At 35.9% G+C, this 22,674-nt stretch overlaps 1 protein-coding gene across 5 annotated transcripts in view; it reads right to left on the reverse strand.

The window, feature by feature from the left end:
• Akap6 (A-kinase anchoring protein 6) overlaps positions 1–22,674 on the reverse strand; it is a 589,717-nt gene that overhangs the window by 117,559 nt on the left and 449,484 nt on the right. For all 5 annotated transcript variants that reach the window (XM_046427476.2, XM_058573661.1, XM_046427475.2 and 2 more), the window contains 2 exons: positions 19,869–20,017; positions 3,915–4,035 (listed from right to left, as the gene is read on the reverse strand). In XM_046427476.2, the coding sequence (XP_046283432.1) occupies positions 3,915–4,035; positions 19,869–20,017 (270 nt within the window). The remainder of the gene's footprint in view (positions 1–3,914; positions 4,036–19,868; positions 20,018–22,674) is intronic.

Consider the following 22,674-nt stretch of genomic DNA (forward strand, 5'->3'; position numbering starts at 1 on the left):
AGACTGAGGAAGGAAGAAATGAAAAAGGACGATGTTTATATTTTCTAGGATGACGATACTGCCAAAGTTTATTAGAAAATTGGTACAGAAAGTTACTATTCAGATATAGAGTACGACAGAGAGGGGATAGGGAAGATGTTGGTAGTATAGTTCAACGTCTCCAAATTAGGAAGAAAATATATTTAAAAGAATGATTAATTTTTAGTAAGAATTAAGTTGCTCTCAAAATCCTGTAGTTTAAAATTAATTAGGAAAAAGGTCTTAAACATCTAAATATCGGAAAATAACAAGAAATGGTTTAAAGAGAATATGCTCTATACAGCTCAATGTAGTATTAAGATTTCTAAATATTATTTTTCTCTATGAGTTTCTATGTATTTTGCAGGCTTTGGGCAGGCAACAAGTGCTTCACTTAGGAGGTCTGCTGAATGGATAGTCTGGGGTATTTATCTGTAGTTCCATATCTAGGAGTTAAGGTCATTTGATTTTCTAGCAGAGACAAGAATATAAAAATAGATAGTCAAGAAAATAATACACAATGCCAAAAATAGCAAATAAGCTTTACTTTCTGTGACCAGTAGAAAATCTTATTAGATTTTTTTTAACATGACATTTCTAAATGTATACCTTGGGGGATCAACTTGGGACTGTACACATACATAGACATGGGTCTAGACATAAGGATCAGTGCCAGAAAAGGAGTTGGATGATGAAATACAGTAACCCAGGAAGAGCACAAAGGTTCCAATGCAGTAAGAGCAGGATTGATGATTCAGTCCTAGCTCATAGTTTCCTGAAGATTTTTCCATCGTTTGCTTAGCTGAAGATCTCCCTTAAAAGTTTCACCATCATTCTTTCACTTATATCAGGTATCAGCAGCTTCATTTCTAATTGTAAATTATTTTTTTCCTTTTCATGCTGGGGATTGAACACAGGGCCTTAACTCATGCCAGACAAGTGCTCTGCCATTTAGCTATATCTCTAATCCCTTAATTTTTTTTTTAATTCAACAACTATTAGCTCAGTATCAACTATATAGAGTTCATATGTATAGAATACAAGTGCAAGGCATTTGTGTTGGTGTTAAAAAGTATTTTATGAAGTGAAGATGATATAAATAGGTTAGGATGAACTGGAAATGCTGTGAAATGGGTTTGGGTCCTGTTGAGTTGTGACAATGACTGGGAAACATGACTAGAAAATATTCTGTAGTACAAGGGATGGTACTACAAACTGATAAAAAGTTGCCTTAAACATCAATGATTTTGGGGCTAGGGTTGGGGCTCAGTGGTAGAGTGCTCGCCTAGTGTGGGTGAGGCACTAAGTTCGAACCTCAGCACCACATAAAAATAAATAAATAAAAATAAAGGCATTATGTCCACTTACAACTGAAAAAAAAACCTTAAAAAATCAATGATGCTCTTTCTTTTAAAATAACTTCTTTTTTGAAAAAAAATAGTTGTAATGGACATAATAACTTTATTCTATCTATCTATCTATCTATCTATCTATCTATCTATCTATCTATCTATCTATTTGATGCTGAAGATAGAAACCAGTGCCTCAGATGTGTTAGGCAAGCGCTCTATCCCTTAGCCACAAACCCAGCTCCTCAATTATGCTCTTAATAAGAAATGTTGATCAAACATGTATATATTTGGAGGCCAACAAATATGATGATTAAAGACAGTTAAGGCAGTCTCAAATGGTATTTAAAACCTAGGAAGGCCTGGGGACCAATTGAGAAGCTTTACTCCTTCAGGGGTCTCTTTGATCAATAGGCTACAAATTCCCCTCCCCCAAGTCATCAGTTTAGCTGATTCCTGGAAAAGCAGATTTAAACAGAGGAATGGGATATTGAAAATGTTGACCTAACCTGGGAATCCCTGGGGATTCTTTGGGAAGAACTGAAATTAATTCTCTTCAATCAGTTTTTCTAATTCAGGAGGCACCCTACGTTCTATATGAGTCCTGAGTCTATATCCTCAGGATTGCTTTGGAGGTTTCCAAAACTCTGGAATATTTTCTGGGCTCTCATAGAGAAAGATAGTACAGACTTGTAGTATCTGCCCTTGGTTTCTAACTCAATCTTTGATTTTGCTTATAACTCAAAGAAAAGTTAGTGCTGGTCTATGTTGAGCACCTCAAAGCAGAACGATGGTGACAGGACATGAGTCACAAATGAAAAAAACATAGTATAGAAACTCTCTGGAAAAATACTATACCCCAGAAGTACTGAGTGGGTGGAATAATGGCCTTCAATGTGGCAGAATAGGAATTCTCAGGCAAAGCACTTACAAGGAAACCACAAGAAAAAGAAGACTGCACTTTTTGTTCAATGATTTCCTATTAATTGTGATGTAAATTATATGAATGTGATTTTGACAAAGAATAGTACTGTTTCTGAAAAAATAGTGGCATATACGCAAAATACAAAATGCATCAAGAAGAAAAGAAATGTTATTTGGCATCATGAGTGCAATAATTTCTGAGACAATGGCTTAGGAATAAAATATTTTTCTATCACTAAATTAATATATATTTATAAGCATTTTATATGTAATTCCTGATCCTGATATGAAATGTGAAATTACCTAGCTTTACTCTAACAATATGTTATGCCAGAAGATGCATTGGATAGCTTTGTTATTAATGTGGACAGTTATCCATACAGGACACAGCTAACAGTCAACAAACTTAATCAATGTTGGACAGAATTCTTTAGAGGGTTAAGTGTCCCCATGTGCTGAGTCCTTGGGGAGCTTATATCTTCTCTTAACTAAGGTGATTCCCAAGGGACACTAATTAAAGTCAACCAGACTCTTGAAAAGTATAAATATCTCTATTTAGAGGAGGCACACATTAAAATATATTATTAAAGAAAGGTAACTTAGAATACTAAAACTGGAGAAGAAAGAAGACAACTTTTATTTGACCTTGAATGTACTTCTTATTCTATAAGAAAATTTGAAAAGCTAGAGGGTAGTTGTTTCCTGTCATTATACTGTTGCTGATTCTGTGGTTAGTTATTAATTTTATTTTTTATGATTCACAATCTGCTCTTTGAAATATGCCATATGCTCAAAGCAATTCAAGGATGACAACTGTCAGAATTACTCCAATAAAAATTGCCTAAATGAGGAAGATTTACTGCAGTCTGATATTTCAGTGGAAAGTCCCTCTTCTTTCTCTGACAGCTTTTTCAGGCACTGTGAATCTTGCAACCATTTTTTCAGTCAAAATCACTATGGTTGTTTTGTACGAACTTCTAAGACTATTTCAATTGAACTGGTAAAACATATTAGGCTAAGGGTGAATTAGCAGACACAGAAACAATATAGATAGTTATCAGATGGATTGCCTGCAATCAATATGTGGGTTCTAAACCAGTTTTCTTAAATCACATGAAAATGTATTGAATTAATATGACCATGTCTTCTCTATGTATCACTAATAAACATTAAATTGGATGAGCTCCATACTATGTCAATAACAAACCAAACTGAAGGCAAATTTCTTTTTTCTCAGGAAAGATCTGAGAGGTGGAAAGAATCCACCTGAGTGCTCCAATCAAAATACATTTTGTTAAATGTTACCAGTCCATTTATCCTTCGTTTTGTTTTAGTCTATTTATTAATGCAGTTTCATTTATTGCTATTCATCTTGAAGATAAATCTTTGTCCTTCCATAGAATTACACCAAATAGAATGTGATAAAGGGAACTTTCTTGCAATTATGATGTCGGTGCAGCCTGTCAGCACACAAGGGATGGAAATGAGTTTGGGGACAGGGAAGGGAATTCTAATAGACACCATGATACATACAATGAACGCAAAGATATCCTGTGAGAGAGAGACTTGTCAGGCTAATCAGATCTTCCACAGCAAGGTAAAGGCAGGAAGGGTAGCTCTAACCTTGTAAAGATGCTGCTGCTGCTCTTCTGACATCATCAGGTCGTGGCTGTCCATCACGAGGGACTCCATGTCAATCAGCCAATCCCAGAGCTCCTGATATTCTGAATCAAAGTCCAGAAGCCTGAAGATAAGGCACAAAATGTATTATGCATAAATACAGTGTAGTTGTTAAAATCTCATATTAGAATAATATATTCTTGAAAAATCATGATGTTCCTAGGTGATACCTATAAAAAAGAGAAGGGAAAAATTCTGTGTGGTTACACAGTGGACAAAATAGGAACTCAAGGCTGTACCACTGACATCTCTAGATTCTAAAATGAAACATGTAATTCCAATGCTCATACCTGAGACATGTCATGGTTATTTCCATCTTTCTGAAGGTTTGTAGCACATGAACAAAATGACCATGACCATGTCTTTGAAAAAGAATACTGCCATTTAACAGACTGAGAAACAGAGGATCAGTGATTTGTTGACAGTTTCATGGTCCAGAAATTTGGGTAAGAACAAAACCTTCAAAATTTGAAACACTTTCCCATCTACTAGATTTTCCATAGATAATGCATCTCAATAAATTTATGATTAAGAATATTGACTTATATTTCTACAGTGATAATAAGATATTATCAGATCCCAAATGTTTATTTCACTGGAAAATGACTCAATCACTTATCTGTCCTTCTGCTGTCTATCTGCCTATCTCTGCAAATATATATCCTATACTTATTGTCATGGATGAGTAGCCAGCATTTCAACTTAACACTCAGAGATAGGCTTGAGTGACTCTGGTAAGCCAGTGAGAACCAGTGGCAGATCCAGTATTAGACAGGTGTTCCCCACAGACATGTAGGAAACAAAGGTAAGGACAGGAAGTCAAAACAATGAATCTTTGAATAGCCAGTAATCATTAAAATTCAAAGGAGGATCACTATGGTTTTCAACAAAATAAATCATTAGAATAAGGAGCTTAACAGGATTAATGTGATTCTCTATTGAAAGCCTGGTGAATAAGTAAAGCCCAGATTCTTCTAAAACACTGTGATCAGAAAATGAAAATTCAGGATGAAAAACTATGACTTTTTCTATCCCCACCCCAAATCTTCCTCCTAAAAGAAGTACTACAGTTTTATCAAACAGTAACTGAGCAAAACGCTATCGGTACTAATGCAGCAGGAGCCTCAGGTAGGAATTTCGTTTTATCAGTTGAATATTGAATAACTACCTTTTTCCTTTCTCTATATATGTTAGACTACTTTATAAAAAATGACTCTCCACTTCTAATAACTTATAGTTTACCTTAATAGATCTGTCAAAAAATTAAGATGTGCCTGGTGATAGGGAAACTGGATCTGGAACTGTCTATTTTATTTTAATTATTTACCATCAAATAAAGATCCTTGGCCAGGAACATAAGCACCCAAGGAAAGGGTGGCTAACATATTGAATTGATCCATAAGTGTTTATTAAATGCCAATGCTAGGTATAGATAATGTTGTCATAACCTTTATTAAGGCTATGGTAGCCTAGAGCAATGTTTTTCAGACTTAAATATGTACATGGAACAACTGAGAATCTTACTGAAATGAAGGTACTGATTCTGTAGTTGGGGGTGGGGAAAGCTTGTGATTTTGTGTTTCTAACAAGTGTTGGCAATGTTGTTGGCCCAGAGACCAACCACACTTTGAGTAGCAAGGACTTCTAGTATCCAAGTGAAATCTGAACTAGTTCTCTGTTTCAAAATACTACAACTTATTGTCATGGATGAGTAGCAATGTCAATAACAAAATTGACAGCAGCAGCAGCAGCAGCAACAACAAAACCAATCACTATAATGTGGCAAATAAACCACCAGTCTTTCTTTATTAGTGCTGTGACTAATAAGGAGTGACTAATAAGCATTTGCTGACACAACAGGTTTAACCATTTAGAAATGCCTCCTGAATTATGGTCACCATTTCTCTTGCTTCTCACCTTCCCATATTTGAACCATAAAGACACGGGAAAAGTGAAATGGCACCCACAAAATTAGAAAAGTATGATCGGGAGGAATATTAAAAGTAAAGGGAAAAGCTCACTCTTTTTAATTCAGTGGACTTGGAGAATAAGAAGGCAATGAAGGCAGGAGGAACAGGTACTCTAATGTGTATCCTCTCCTCTTTGCTGAAGATTTAGAGGGGAAAGCCAAAAGCACAAAAATGTCAGCTGCACTTCCTACTTGGAACTCTAGGGTGAGATTACTCTATAGGATGTCCTTACAATAAAGTGGAGTAGAGATGTTATAGTTAGAGCATGGGAAAGCATTTTGGTTAGGACTACCTTTGCAACTGAGAAACTAATGTGACTCCATTTTTGAGAAACCAGCCTCTACCTCAGAGCAAAGCCTGTCCAAGGAAGGGGGCATGACCCTGGTCCTTGGAAAAACCCACAGAGCACTCCTGGGCACATAGCCACCCTGCTGAGTTGTTTGTCTATAAATAACAGGAGAGGTCTGTGGCACCAGGTGTCCCAGACTCAGTTAGGCTAGGTGAAGACCCATAGCAACCTCCAATCATCATGAGACAGGAAAAATACCTGGAATGCCAGATGACCCCCAAGTAGTTTATGGTGGTTGATAACATGTTGGGAAACCATGTAGTTTAGCATGTACACCCCTGGTGGCCTAAACCAATCAGTTCAAACGAATCCCTCTCTTGTACTAACCAATCACCCTACCCAACTTGTTCTAACCAGTGAATGTGCTAATCAATGTTAAGAGTTGTTGTTTGACTTTCCCATGGTATGGAATGATTTGCTGTGTGATGTTGTGACGCATAGAGTATCCCCCCAAAACCTATAAAATCTCACTGAACAAAGGACCACTGTGTCAGGAACGGTTGTGAGTCCAGGCTTGAGTTTGCAATAAAGATTCTTGTGTGATTGCATTGGATTCGGCCCCTGGAGATCTATTGGGGTCCCACGAATCTGGCATAATACCACCATTCTCTGATTCCCCCAAGGAAAGACTCCAAGATTCCTAAAAGTTCACCTGGTAAAACTGTCAGAGGCATTGCCATGGCAGCAAAAGCACAAAAACCAAGGACAATCAGGTAGTCTTTGTAGCTAGACCTCAAGAGAGCTGGGAGGGCCAGTGAGGGCTGAGGTGTAGCTTGGTCAGGAAAAGATTCCACTGGGGCCTAACTGAGCAAGAGATAACAAAAACTGGACCAGCCACAGCCCTCTACCTTATATGCCTGCATAAGACCCATTTCAACAAATCCATTAGCCTGTACCCAAGCACAGTGTTAAACTAGGGGATCTGAAAGTACCCCAGAACCACAAAGTCATATGAACACCTATTTGCTCAGATATCATCTTGGAGAAAAGAATGAAGAGGAACAGGAAATCTGAAAAATTGAGCATTATCTCAAGAAATTGTTCCTTAGAGAGATTATTCTCTACAGAGAATGATAATTAATTAGAGAAGTAATCATGTGTTTAAGAGCCTGAACTCTGAACTTTATATTATTGTTGTAGGGATTAAACCCAGGGATGCTTTACCACTTAGCTATATTCCCAGCCCATTTTATTATTACTCTTATTTGTTTTGAGACAGTATCTTGCTAAGTTGCTCAGGGCCTCCCTAAATTACTGAAGCTGGCCTCAAACTTAAGATCCTCCTGCCTCAGCCATCCAAGATGCTAGGATTACAGGCATACACCACCATGCTTAGGCTCAACTCCAATCTTAAAGCAAGTTTTTTTTTTTTTCTTGCTTTCCCAGGAATATGAGTGTAAGATGTATCACTAAAATTATCAATCAGCACGAGAACATAAAGAAGCTCATTTTCTTTTTGTATGTTTATAGTAGAGAAGAAAACTTTGATCGTGACTAAGTAAGTCAAAGGCAAGGGACAAATTTATTATCTTTGCACCTGCAGTGTCCAGCATAGCACCTGGTGATTATGATGAATTAATGTAGATGATGAAATCAAAAACTTTCAGTAGGGCAAGGATGACTTAAAAGAGCAGTGAGTGATGGAGACAATATTATCTCATTCTCCAAATCTAGTGCCAAAGCAATCAGAGCAACATGCATAGACTTTCACTCATTCTGTAGGTGAGATTTTATGTTCAGTATATGGTAATGGCACATATGCTTACTTAAAATAATTATAAGTAGTGGATACTCAAATTAATTAGTTGCCTTTCATTCTACACGAAAGTTAAAGGAGATTTATGAATAAGATAATTATTAATGAATAAATTTCAAATAAATGAAAAGTATATGCAGGATAATAAAATACTCTGAACCATGGAAATTTTTTCCACAGGCTCTTTACCATGCCTTCATATATATTGAGCTGCTCCTTTCTATTTTTCTCCTTATTGAGGACCTGAGAACAAAAGACATTTCTTTCAGATGAAAGCACCAAGAGTTCTCAGACAGCCTACACTTGATCCAGCAAGCAGTTAATGAGCCTAACACAGATACTCACCATTTTTTCTAGTCTAGTCTGTTTTCATCCTAGCTAAAAATACTCAGGTTTGATATTTAATGTGCTAGATACAGTAAATACTTTGGTACCATATTTTGGTTTATCAGTATAGAATCAACAGCAATATTCCAAATAACAAATGCTTACAAAGTTCTGATATAAGAAGATAAAAACTCTTTAAAAAATAATTTGCTCCTGATAATCTTGGCTATGTGTTAATTTGAAAATCTGGAAAAGGCCTGAGATTTTTTTGAAGATCAAGTATTTAACTTTGTGGCAAATTAGAAGTAAATTACTAAATTTCTTTGTTGATTTTTGTGAAAGCTTCTGAAATGGCCACAATTTTATATGCACATTATTTCAAAAAACTGCTCAAGTAAGGAAGCAGATAACTTTCCTATTTCTGCAAAGGTAATATGTTTTTCAAGTGATTTTATAAAATACAATGCCTTCTAGAAAAGTGCTAGCTACTTACTATACAAGTAAATAGAAAAGATCATAGATGAGTGAACTTTTTTTTGTTTTTGTTTGTTTGTTTTGGTACAGGGGATTGAACCTAGGGGCACTTATCCACTGAACCTTAATATTTTATTTAGAGACAGGGTCTCACTAAGTTGTATAGGGCCTCAGTAAGTTGCTGAGGCTGGCTTTGAACTCACAATCCTTCTGCCTCAGCCTCCTGAGCCACTGGGATTATAGGCATGCACCATTGTTTCCACTCAGATGAATGAATTTATCAAGGGTACTATATAACTAGTTAGCAGCTTGATATCACATCAAAGAATACACCTATTCTATCAGCTGAATTCAGAACCAGATTCTGCTCTTGAATTTCTAGTGACAAATGCCCTAGGTCCCTCTTTTTAGAAGGAAGAGAGGCAACTGACATTGTGGCAAGTAGCTGGGAATCTTAGGGGATGTGAGGGTATAAATTACTCTTTTAGAATGACTTTCCTCATAAAACATACTTTGTAATTGTGTTTGGGTTTATTACATCAACTCAAACATTATCATGTGATCTCTGACTTTCAAAGGTCTGAAAGCATACCTTTTAGGTATTCTACAAATATGTTACATTCTTTACAAAAGTGGTAAATTCAAATATACTCTCATAGAGAGTATTCATAAAGTGGATATAAAAGCAAACACACTGCCAAACTTGTATTCTTTTTGATATATTTCCTTAAAATTACCATATACCTGATCTTAAATAGGTTTACAGTAAAAGAGAAAGGTTTTGTTTGTTTGTTTGTTGTGGTAATGGGAATTGAACCCAAGGCTTCATTCATGCTAGGAAAGTCCTTAGCCACTGAGTTACATCTGCAGCCCAAGAGTTAGACATTCCATTGGAGGTATAATATCCTCATTTTAGAAAATTTAAAAGCTTAATCATGAGGAGAAAAACATATTCTAACTCAAAGTCAGTTTTTGTTAGAAAAATAAAGAATTTTCAATGTTTTAATGTTATAATCAAGACTATGGAGCAATAGATGTGCAATATTTTCTTTAGTGTTTGTAAGTTTGGGCATAACTACTATGGATGATTGCCAAGTATTTCCTAGCATATTGCCCACCATTCTACCATGCTACTTCAAGGTTAAAAAAGATTCTAGGGCTTCTCATCAAAGAAACAAAATAGTAAAAATTTAGTATCATTTTCTAAGATTGGATGGCAATATATTATTTGTGAGGCTGGCATAGTTTAAGAAATAACTCTTCTTCTAAACCCTGGTGGGAGTTATGTTTGACTAGCTAAGTATTTGAATACATAAATGCATTCAGCCTTTGGTATTTAAAGTGAGCATCATTAACTCAACATTTCAACTTAAACTTTGCTTAAACGATAAAGTTTCACCCAAGTGAAATCAATGGGAGGTGTGTGTGAATATGGGAGGTTTCAGCTTGGCCCACTGAGGAATTTTGATTAAAACAGACAACCAAATTAAGAAATCATCAAAATAGAGCAATTATTGGTTGAAGAAAAGATAACACTAAAAAAGTCCTCACAATTTTTCTACCTCAGGCTGAGTATGTACACACACACACACACACACACACACAAATTTAAATATCCATCTTTTATATGCTTAATGGTTCATTTCACACTAACACATCTAAAAACATCAGGCTGGTTCCTGAAATACCACCTTGCCTATACTGGGAGTTCTATTAAATGATCCAATTTTCCTAGCTTCTTTAGCATATTGATTCTTTCCCCAAATATTCACTAAGTATTCACTGTTCACATTATTTGAGCAGGGAAGTTTGCCTCTGGTTTTCAAAAAAGAAACTAAAGGGAGTGGTAAAAAAATCTTGCAAAAATATAGTTTAAGTGTTTTCCTGAAGTAAAATGCTAATAATAGATCAGAATTTCCCATCATCCTCTACTTCATGTGGGATGTAAGCAAGAAGAGAGATATATAACAGTGGCACCTAGCCCAATCATAATATCATTAAAGAATAAAATTTAGCTTTCCAGACATGGAATCTGATATGCGCAGTTGCATGCAGAATCCCTTTCCACTCTAAACATATTAAAGTGTGGACACTAATTTACTATTTTGAATGAAAATTCATGAGCAACTTCCTCATGAGAAAAGCAGCCTGCCTTTGCCATTAATAAATAAAAAGGAATATGGAGTTCTTTCCAGCAGTAATTTTCTCAATTTTCATATATACCCATGTACATGTGAAAATGTCAAAGAAAAATAAAATCATGCCTACAAACTTGCTAATAACTGGCCCTACTTTCTCATGGACCATCTGTCCACAAACACCTATAATTGAAATAAAATGCATAAAGTACCAAAATAATCCATAAAATTCTAGCCAACAGGATTATTCATAAAATTAAAAATAGATTTCTGGGTATATTTTGAGGATTCTGTTAGGCTGTCAGGAAATAAAACCCTTTTCCAAATTTTCAGAGAATACACTGGACTAAGTTCTAATCCAAAGAACTAAGAAACATTCTGAAAAATGTTAGAATCAATACTTGAGCAAAGAATTGAGGGACCTGCATTTCAGAAGACAAAACAAGAGTTAACTTTAAAAAGCGAGAGATAAGCTGTCTTACATCATCTTCTATCTGTATGTTAAAGCGACACAAGATCCAGACCTTCTCCTGGCACACTGGTGTGGGTTAGGCAACTCATCCTTTTGTAAAATAGGTCTTTCTGGGTTGAAAAAACAAATAAAATCTTATCAGTAGAAATGGGTCCAGTAGTACATTTAACCCCATTGGATTCATCTATCTGGGTCCAACTGATTTTCAAAGATTTCATAGGTAATAGAGAATGTTTACTCTTTGTGTTACAGAATAAATAAGTAAACTGAAACTAACTGTCTGTTTGCCCAATCTCTAATAAAAGCCTGGTAGCAGAAGTCATATGAAGCATTCTCAACACAATGTTGTCTCCTCCACTGGGGCTGACCCCACCCAGAGAGTCCAATGCTGAGACTGAAAGGCTTAGTTACTTACAGAACTGCTTTTACTGAATTATGCTTAGACATCACTTCTGTAGCCCTACATCAAAAAACTGCTTTGGGGATTTGGTTTCTCTTATAGAGATATAGTATTAAAGATACCCATCCTCTCCTTAAAGAACAAGAGAAATTCCTCCAGGTCTCAGTGGGATAAAATTTGTGTTTTACCTAATGTATATTATTTTTAATTTTAATACTCTTAAGAATTTGATGATGAATGGGATTTTATTATTTTCTTTTGGGTGTGAAAAGCTTAGCACCAAATCATGGCCCTTCTTGAGGCCATGCATAGAATATATTTTACTTTGGGGCTGGTTATGTAGCTCAGTGGTGAAGTGCTTGCCCAGCATGTACAACACCCTGGGTTTGATCCCCAGCACCACACACACACACAAATTTACTTTTGCCTAAATTACTTCAGTCAAACATTTATTCTGTTTTATTGTCAATATTTTTGTAAGTTGACTCAAATCCTTTGTGGAAGAAGATGGGGGAACAAATAGGGAAATAAATGTTAAAGAACAGAGTTAAACTCTGCACACTAAATCTTGGCAGATTAAGTTTATCCTAGGTGTCTTCTTATTGTCATTCTCTACCTCTTCAAAGGGTCCCATCAACTTTCAGAAATTTGTACAGAAACCCATCATTGTTATATACATTTATATAGTTTTTTTATATATAAACACATATATTATATTTATACATTATTATTATTTGACATCACTATTAATTTGAGGTCTCACTTCCCCAGAAAGCAGTTTTCTGCCTCTCTGGCTTGCCCTTTGTTGGCTCCTGGTATTAGATCACTATAGTGGAAGACTATCTAGGTCTACAGTTATTTTAATGAATTTTCCCATTAAAACAGTATAATATCGGGGCTGGAGTTATAGCTCAGTGATAGAGTGCTTGCCTGGCATATATGAGGTACTGGGTTCGATACTCAACAAAACATAAAAATAAATAAATAAATAAGATAAATATGTTGTGTCCATCCACAACTAAAAACAAAATTTAAAATAGAACATAATATCATAACCCCAAATTATTTCTACTGGTCACATTTTGTTTGTTCCTTTGAACCTGGAAAGACCTATTTTAATAATCACACAGTAATCAAAATATCAGTTATTTGGGAAGTAGCCCTGTACTTTTTGCTCCACTTTTGTTTTATTTCCTTCCTTCCTTCCTTCATTTCTTTTCTGAGTCAGGGGTCTCATTATGTTGTCCAGTCTGGTCTTGAATTCTGGGGATCAAGTGATTTTTGAGCTTGCCTCAGTCTCCTAGGTAGCTTGGTCTACAGGCACATACCACCAAGTCTGCCTACCTGTTGCTCCTTTTGACTATATGCTGCATTGTGATCTTGCTATTTAACAATAGCAGAGGTATAGGAAAAAGGGCCTGAACTGAACACTGATCAACTAGATGTTCATTAGAATAAGATAGGGCAAGAGTTGGGAGAAGGAAGTACAAATACAGGATGGAAATGTTTATTTAAGTTGTCTGGTGACTTAGGTATCTTAACATTGGCACATGTAGGAGATAGAACGTCATTTATATGGCTGGTGTGTACCCCAAAGAAAACATTTTATATAACAATGTTTCAAAAATACCCATGGAGCAGATATTCAGAATGGTCAGTGTATGCATGTTAGAGAGAGAGTGATCAAGAGAAAAAGAGACTATGAGTGAGCATGAATGTTCATCCAGTTACCCAGAGATGCTTGTGGCCTGTTGCTGAAATGAAAATCAGAAAGATCACAGGGCAGCAGTGAAATCCAAGGTGATTACATCCCTTCTCAGGTGGTAAAAGTTACTTGATGTATCTTATTGCTCAATTAATTTAGAGAAACAAAGTTGGTCTTTAATCAAGCAATATTTTAAATTCTGATTTATTTATTTTCACTTGTCAATATAATTTCTCTTTGGGGATGTTTTATATACATTTGGGTATGTGTGTGCTTTCACACCAATCCAGAGGTACATCTTTTCCTAAATCTAGCCCGCCAAACTTTCAGCCTTTTATCTATTTAAAGTTCCTTTCATTCAGACTATTACACTAGGAAATAAGCAATATATACTGTTTGGATATGGAAATTTATGCTAAAACCTTGCATGTTAAGGAGTGACTTATTCCCATATTTTTAGATATAAGATATAAACCTCATCTATATCTTCCCAAATTCCTATAGACATTGCCTGACTTCCTCCACTGCCAGAGAAAGCCTTGCATGTGGCTGATGAGACTTAGGTATCTTATAGAATTTCACCCCCTTGGGGATCCCTCCTGATCTTAGGATGCAGAGTTAGGCATTATCTCCATGCCTCTATGTCAACAACATCAAATTATTTATCGCGATTCTTGACATACACGCTCTACACATTTACTCTCATAACTGAAATCCTCACCCTCCCTCTCCCTCTTCTAATGGCTAAAATCTAGGCATCTTTTAAGATAGCTCCGTTGTTCCCTCCTCCCTTGTCTCCATGACCCACTTGAGGCAGGCTGGATTAAATAGTCCTCCCCTTCTTAGTACCCCTATAACACTCTATATATTGAATTTTGTACATTGTTATACAAAGTTGTGTTGTGTGTGTGTGTGTGTGTTTGAGAGAGAGGGGGCGGGGGAGAGAGAGAGAGAGAGGGAGAGAGAGAGAGAGAGAGAGGGAGAGAGAGAGAGAGAGAGAGAGAGAGAGAAGTGGGGGTAGGGAGGGAGGGAGAGACACTACACTGAGGATATGAGGACTGTGGAGATTAAGTCTTATGTATCTTTTTCATTCATAGCATCTCTATTAATCCCCAAACTAAAAATTTCAATGTTCCAAGCACTGTTTCTCAAATTTCAGCATCAGAATCACCTAGTGTTGGTCTCTACTTCCAAATTTTGCAATTCAGTAGGTCTGGAATGGAACCCAGAAATAGGATTTCTAATGAATTCCTAGGAGATGCCGATGCTTCTGGTATAGAGATCATGCTTTGAAAACTACCAGAGCGGGTTCTCAACCAGTGGTGAACATTACACATAATCACTATCATCCACTCCCACCTACTAAATTAGAATTTTCAGTAGGGTGGAAAGGCACACTTTTTCCACCTCCCTTCCTCCCTTTATCTTTCTCCCTCTTTCTTTCTGTACTCTTTCCAGCCTCTCTCTCTCTCTCTCTCTCTCTCTCTCTCTCTCTCTCTCTCTCTCTCTCCTTCCTTTCTTTCTGGCTTAAAACCTTCACAGATGATCATCATTATGAATCATAAGCTCAAAATTTAACTCCAGGATCTGGACTTTATCTTCTTCCAAAGCCTTATTTTTCATACCTCCTCCAACTTTCTACCCTGCTTTCTAATCCTATGACACAGCAGGCAATTGAATGATTCCAGACCTTTGCTCCCTCTTTCTTGGTCCCATAGCAGTTTCAGTTATTAATTCATGCATACATTCATGAACCCATGCACATTCTGAGCACCTAGCATGTGTCAGGCACAGATTCAGGGAATAATGTAGCAGGGAATACAATGGATGCAGCTGTGCCTCACAGAGTCCATCTCATTTGTTCTAAGCCCCAGGAGCACCCCTGTGTCCCCTTCTTTCTTACTGCATGGTAAATACTGACTTAATGTTACACTCTCTTGTAGACTGTAAATGCCATGAAGGCAGGAACTTTCTCTGTCTTTGTGGGTGATCAATAAGCCTGTTTCAGATTAAATTGAAAAGCTCTTCTTCTAACACAGTTCTTCTAGATCATTTCCAGAGCCTTCTCTCCCTGCTGTCTGGTCTGACCTGCTCCCCCTCAACACAGTCTGAGAGCTCTGCCTCAAAGAGCCTGTGCCCTAACTCACACAGACTCAACACTTAAAAAAATCTTTATTCTATTTTGTTTACAGATTTTCCTCCTCCTACCAAACTGAGCTTCTCAAAGTTTGGAGCCATTTCTTTTAGCCTTATTAATCTTTGCACTTTCATATAGAACCTAGCATATAAAGGGAACTTACAAATGTTCGCCAAACTCATGTATGCATTCATGTTGTTTCTTCTGGGGGGGTTTATTTTGTTTGCTTTTTTCCTTTCCTTTTTATTGGTGCATTATAATTGCACATAATAGTGAGATTCATGGTTACATATTCATATATGCACATAATATAAAAATAGAGTTTGACCAATTTTATTCTCCAGTAAATTTATTTGTTTGTTTGAGACAGGGTCTCACTATGTTGCACCAAATAGCCTTGAACTCCTGGGCTCAAGTCATCTTCCTGCTTCAGCCTCCTAAGTAGCTGGAACTGGATATGTGTGCCATTTTGTTTTGACTTATACCTGCTTTGCATTGTTTTGTACAAAATTCCTTGTAGTTTTCATAAAATCTTCTTAAGATGTTTTCATCTCTCTATAGTTGGAAGATACCCTAACTCAAATTTCATAGGTTGGAATATACACAACACAGAATTTAGATTAAAATGTTTGTCAAGGATATAATTGAAATCCTCAGAGAGAGGGTAAAGTGCAACTTTTTGGAATAGCTTTTGCATTCTTGACATAAAGTTGAATTGAGGACTTAGCTCCACCTTAAGCCTTCTATCCTGGATAAGTGAGGCACCCAGACTTTTTACTTTTTAGGCCTCTAACTTATTAAACTAATAAGATACTACACATGATCTCAGCCAAAAGGCCCAGATGCAATAGGCCTCTAACTTTGACATGGAACAAAAGACATGGTTTTTTAATATAAACTAAGTTTTGACAACAAGAGGCTACTTAAATGAATCAAATAACACCTTTGAAATTCATTACAAAATGAAATCAGACAACTTCTTGATAGGAACAGGTGTCTGAAAAAGAGATGGTTATGCTCTATAAAATACAAAGAATATAAGTGTTCTTAATAAATTATGTTCAAAGCATTATGTTATGTGTATAGTAGGCCCTCAATGAATATTTATTGGATGAAAGACATAAAACAATTAAATCTAAAAGTACTGGCTTCTGTTACTATTGAGAATCACCAGAGTCACACATTGCAGGTCCTCCAAGAGCCATGGTTCCACGCCCTGATGCTGGAGCCAGTGCTAAGTGTCTCCACAGGTAAACATAGTCTACTATTAGAAGTCATTCAGCTTTACATGTGTTCAGGGAGATCGTCCTGCCACACATATACATGACTGCTAATCATACAATTCATAACTGAATATAAGCTGATATGTCACCTTAATACACATCTTTTCATCAAGCTGGAGAAGTTATAAATTCATTTCTACATGATATTATGACTATAAAATTTTTGCAGAAATTTAAGATCACTATTTTATGTAGCAACTGAGTCTTCCTTGAAGTAGTATTAGATATTTTTCAATTACACTATAGTATATATTATTTAGCATGCATGTAGGCATATATGAATTTTACTACCAAATTCGTTTGCTCTGCAGTATTTTGGATATCTGTATATGTAATGGACATCCTGGAAAGCCACATTATTCCCACAAATACTTACTGGAAACAATGCTCATTCTATGTAACAAAAGGAAAGGTTAATGAAATTATGTATCATTGGAGCAGATAATTTTACAAAGCTATATTCTTAAGGCTTCAGAATGAATGATTTGACTGTGGGAGCAGAGTCTTAGGGGCAGGATACCCCAGATAACCTCACCCACATGCATTTCTCAAACAATGCTTTTCTGTATGTAAACAGAAAATAGAAAGGAGTATATGGTTTTTGTCCTTATTATTAAGTATCTGGCTTTTCTTCAGTGCACTCTTAAATTTCTGCACAATGCACAGCCTTCAGCACCCCAAGGAGCATAAACAAAGGATATCAGGCAAGTTCACCTACTCCCACTTCACAGAACAATGCTTGTTGTTAACTAAGCAATTCCCAAGTCAGATTTATGATTCGTGGAGCCCAGAGTAAGTACTCAGGTTGGGTACTTGGAATCTGGGGTCAGAAGCATGTGGTGCTGCTCAGTCCCCAGGGCTTTTAAAAAACATGAAAATGTGACCTAAAGTTTATGCCTGCATGTACACCAGAGACTATTTAGGCATTTAGAGAAATTAAAGCACATAAAGATCTCAAAACAGTTTATTGTTCATGCTCCAAGATTTAACCTTTTCTTTCTTACTGCTGCTATGGTTTTTCTCTGGTGAATAAGTGTCTACTGAATAAATAAGAAGAATCAATTATATATATTACATGTCTTATAAAAAATAGACTGATAAAACAACAAATTACATAGGTAGTTAAATATGAAAATTTAAAAAATTTGTCTGAATTTCATAAACAAATTTATGATTATGATTTAATGGGATCAAATTCTGTTTTTGTAAGACAAAATTTGTAATCTGTATACTTAATTTAACCCAAATTTCATATGAGTACTGTAGTTCCAGTCAGAAGTGAAGTGCATAAAAAGGCTTCTTTTCTCCCAGCCTCTTTAGGAAACATTCTGGTTAGAGTTACGTTCTGTTATAGTTTGGATGTGATATGTCCCCCCAAACCTCATGTGTGAGACAATGCATGAACATTCAGAGGTGAAATGATTGGATTATTACAGCCTTAACCCAATCAGTGAATTAATATTCTGATGGGGATTAATTGAAGGTGGGTAGGGTGTGGCTGGAGGAAGTGGACATTGGGGCATGCCTTTGGTATATATTTTGTATCTGGCAAGTGGAGAGTCTCTCTCTCTCTCTCTCTCTCTCTCTCTCTCTCTCTGATCATAACGTGAGCTGCTTCCCTTCACCATACTCACTCATCTGCCATGATGTTCTGCATCACTGAAACTGAAACTGTGAGCCCCCAAGTAAACTTTTCCTCCTTAAAATTGTTCTTGTCAGGTCTTGTGATCACAGCAGTGAAAAAAAACTGACTAAAACATATACCACAGTTTTATGTCATGATACAAATATTTAAAGTAGCTCTTTTTTTTTTTTTTGTACCAGGGTACCAAAAAACCACTGAGTCAAATCTCTAGCCAGTGGTTTGTTTTTGTTTCTGTTTTGAGACATGGTCTCCCTAAGTTGCTTGGGGCTTCACTAAGTTACTAAGTTGCTGAGACTGGGTTTGAACTTCAGATCCTCCTGCCTCAGCCTCCCAAGCTGCTGGGACTAAAGTGGCTTAAGAGAATCTTTTCTACCCCTTGTTGTCTGGCTCAGGTATAAAAGAGAAATTGGCTACAATTTCCATTTTTATGAATATGATGTTATCAAGCCATTAAACTTTAAAATAATTAAATTTCATCACTACTCTTTCACTCTTTAATAATCACCCATTAAATATTAAATATTAAAGTTGAGCCAGAAAAGATAATATAAGAATATACATATACACAGTATATAACAATGTTTTTATAACTTTAAAGAAACTTAGAAATGTTTGAATACATGACTTAATTGTTGAATTGCATGGGTAGTTAGTACTATATAACACAGCCATATGTCTCAGGCTGAATAAAATTCTTGATGGGTCAATGAAGGTGTTGGGTCCCTTCACATACCATAGACAATTCAAGTGCTAGTCTACAATTCCAGTTAATTTTCTGTGAGGCTAAGTGGCTATTCCATAGTCATTAAATAATTATTAACTATGTTATTGAGGAAAATTATGTCCTACCAAGTTCCCAATAAAATTCTGGTGTTTAAAGTTTCCATAAATAGACTTTAACATAAACCATGAAGCTTCAAAAGGGGGAAAATACAACAAGAAAAAAAAACTATAAAGAAGAGAGATCAATACTATTCACACAATGTTTTTTCAAAATACTCAAAAAATTGCTTTTTACAAAATAATGACAAAGTTAAGAAGTTCTGGGTTAAATGACAGAGTCTGATAAAATCCACAGCCTTCAATTCTGACATGAAGGGAAAAGAACATAAATGCCTGGTCTACTGAGCTTTCCCTTGTCTGTTAGCTAGGGAAGAAATGCCTGCCTAACACCTACTCGTGCAAGGTCAACGAAAAAGTAGATTAGTGAGAATAAAACAACAAAAAGAACAGTCCCCTACCCATTGCTTCCTACTGAATGAACTTTTGACATATCAGCAAACTCTTCTTTTCTCTTGCTGCTGCTGGTATACTGTTCGCTGTACAGCTTGAGGGACATCTGCTCAACAGCATCTCTTTGTGCTTCCAGGTAGCATAGCTGAACCTCAGCCTGGAGAGAGAAACAAAGAAGAATGGATGCTTTAATCCAGAAGGAATGCATTTCAAGTGAGGTGTAACAACTCAAAAAATGGGAATTGTTCACATCATTATATGCTCCTTTTGGGGTTGGATTTAATGGGATCAACTGGGCATATTACAGGATTATATATTAGAGCTGAATCTTGTAAGTTCTTCCTTAAAATATGACCCAAATAAATGAACTCTTGGAAGACTCAGTAAATATCACAAAATATCCCTGAGATCATAATACTGTATGATAAAACTTTACATAAAATATCTGTAAAATTTTTTAATAATGATCTTGTTCACATTGTCATATATAATATTTATTTTTTTTTAATTTCCCCCTTCAACCCAGACACTGGGAGATTACACACACACACACACACACACATATAATATATATGTTTTTTAAATTTTCTTCCATAGAAATAAAAAGAGAAAGAGAATAATTTTTAGAAGTCCAGTATTAATTATAGTACCTCTCCAATGGTGAAAATAGGCTTCCTTTATTACTTTTTTTCCCTTTTGATTCTCTGTATTGTCTTAATAATTTTAACTCAAAGGAATAGTAATTTTGGTTACATGCAGGTTTGGATTATTAAACCTTTCGTAGTTATTCATAGTTACTTGGGCTTCCTGTAAAGAAGAGGTAGTAAGTTCACTATGCTGTTTTCTATCAAACCAACGCATTCAAAAGAATGCTGAATAATATTTGGCATGGAAATGTATTAAATAGATGCTTTATTTATTGCAGCTGTTATAATCCCTGTGGCTTTAGGGTTCCCTAGAATGCCAGATGAGATGGAGAATGAAGCTTCCTCAGGGGCAAACTTGTCCATGGTAAAGAGGAAGGGACAATACTGAGTTCATGTACACCGTGAACCAAAGCACTCTTATTTTTCTTTTAGTATGATTTACTAAATCCAAGCACATCCACTAACATTTCTAATAAACCTTAAGACTTCTATTTTTATTAATAGTCTCCTAAGAAAAACAGTTGTGGGTCAGCTGTTGAATAGTCACCAGAATTCTACAAAATGTAAGAAAAGTCAAGGAAGACATGACCTCTTCTTAGTCTCTAGAGCCAACCAAAACCTTTTATCTGGTCTATAGTTTTACAGAATAGACTAAGGAGAAAAAATGTTATACAATGGTGGCTGCTTAAAAGGCTGAATTAGAATTCTGTGAAGAAAAAATGGTTATCTTGTAAGAAGTAAGGTCTCAAACTGTTCTAGAATTTCTGTTTTTTTTTTTTCCCAAACAGCTAATTGTGAGTGCTCTCCATTGCTGAGGAAGAACTTAAAGAAACAATGTTAAATATTATAGTTACACAGTTTAAGTTTCATAAAGTAGTTCAAAACTAATTTGTATATTGGTTCATGTGAACTTTTCTTGCTTAGACCAATTGGCTTGAATAAGAATAGAGACATCTGGATTAAGAATTATGTCTTAACACTATAAACAAAGTATAATGTTACATGGAGTATATCCAATTGGGAATAGAAGGTGTGGCTGATGAAAAGGACAAAGGAAACGCTAAATCCAGTGTTATTTTGCATCTTTATTAATGATGTGGAAGAGGAGTACGCAGAATGTTAATGGCATATATAGAAGAGTGCCAGCTAAGAGGTTTGCAAATACCACGGGACCTGGAAGAATTACACATACTGATCTAGGAATATATTTTTAAAGATAAAACAACATAAAGAGTCAATGATTAGAAAAACAATATAGTTTTTTTAAAGCATACAAGTTTTTTATGTGACAAATAATAGAGATAACAAACAATTTAAAAACAGTACTCTTCCCATGTGTTGTCCCCTCCCTTCCACTGCAAAGCTGTAGGCACAATAAGATCATCCTATACTAAGTATTCCACGGGAAATTCTATTACAATAATGCATCTATGCCATTAGAGGCATGTTTGGTATGTAGATGTTTCTGTTATTTTTTAATTATCCTAAGTAACATGCTAGACCATGGCTTGATCTCACGTTTGTGTGCCACAGGTCACTAAAAGGATCAAAAAGAGGGAAGCAATGCAGACTCACTGTCACTATGGAAAATAATCAGTGGTCATCCCTTTGTGATCCTTGGTCATTTTTGTGTACAAAGTAAAACACCTTTCACATGACAGGCATATATGAAAAGGAGTTTAGGGAACAAAGCTGAGAACAACTCCAAAGATTGTTACTTAACAAAAACGACTGAAATGTCATAATCTAAGACTTTTATTGCAGAATATTTCACAGGCATTTGGTACAGAAACTTCAGTGCACTAACAAGGAGATGAATTACATGGCCCAGGTCTTTCCTATCTATCTCTATTTCTATTCCTGCTCTCAGTGATTCATTCTTAAATGTGCTGATAAAAATAGAACCACAGTAGTTCCTTTTGCTAAGGTTGAATGGCTTTTCTAGCCTAAATCTCTCTGCAGACTGTTTTAAATTTTTTTCATACCATATCTTAATCTACAGATGTATTTTAGAACCAAAATACAAACCTAGAGGCAGCAGATGAAATTAGATAAAGTGAGAATTTCATGGAGAGAGAGAGAGTATGATGAGAAGAGAAAAAGGATCAGATCTCACATCACCCTATTCTAGGCCTGACCCAATACAATAGATTCTCAATTGTTCTAC

Source organism: Marmota monax, unplaced genomic scaffold (genome assembly GCF_021218885.2).
Source record: "Marmota monax isolate L192 unplaced genomic scaffold, Marmota_monax_Labrador192_F-V1.1 WCK01_AAM20220418_F8-fsc00222, whole genome shotgun sequence".
Taxonomy (NCBI): domain Eukaryota; kingdom Metazoa; phylum Chordata; class Mammalia; order Rodentia; family Sciuridae; genus Marmota; species Marmota monax.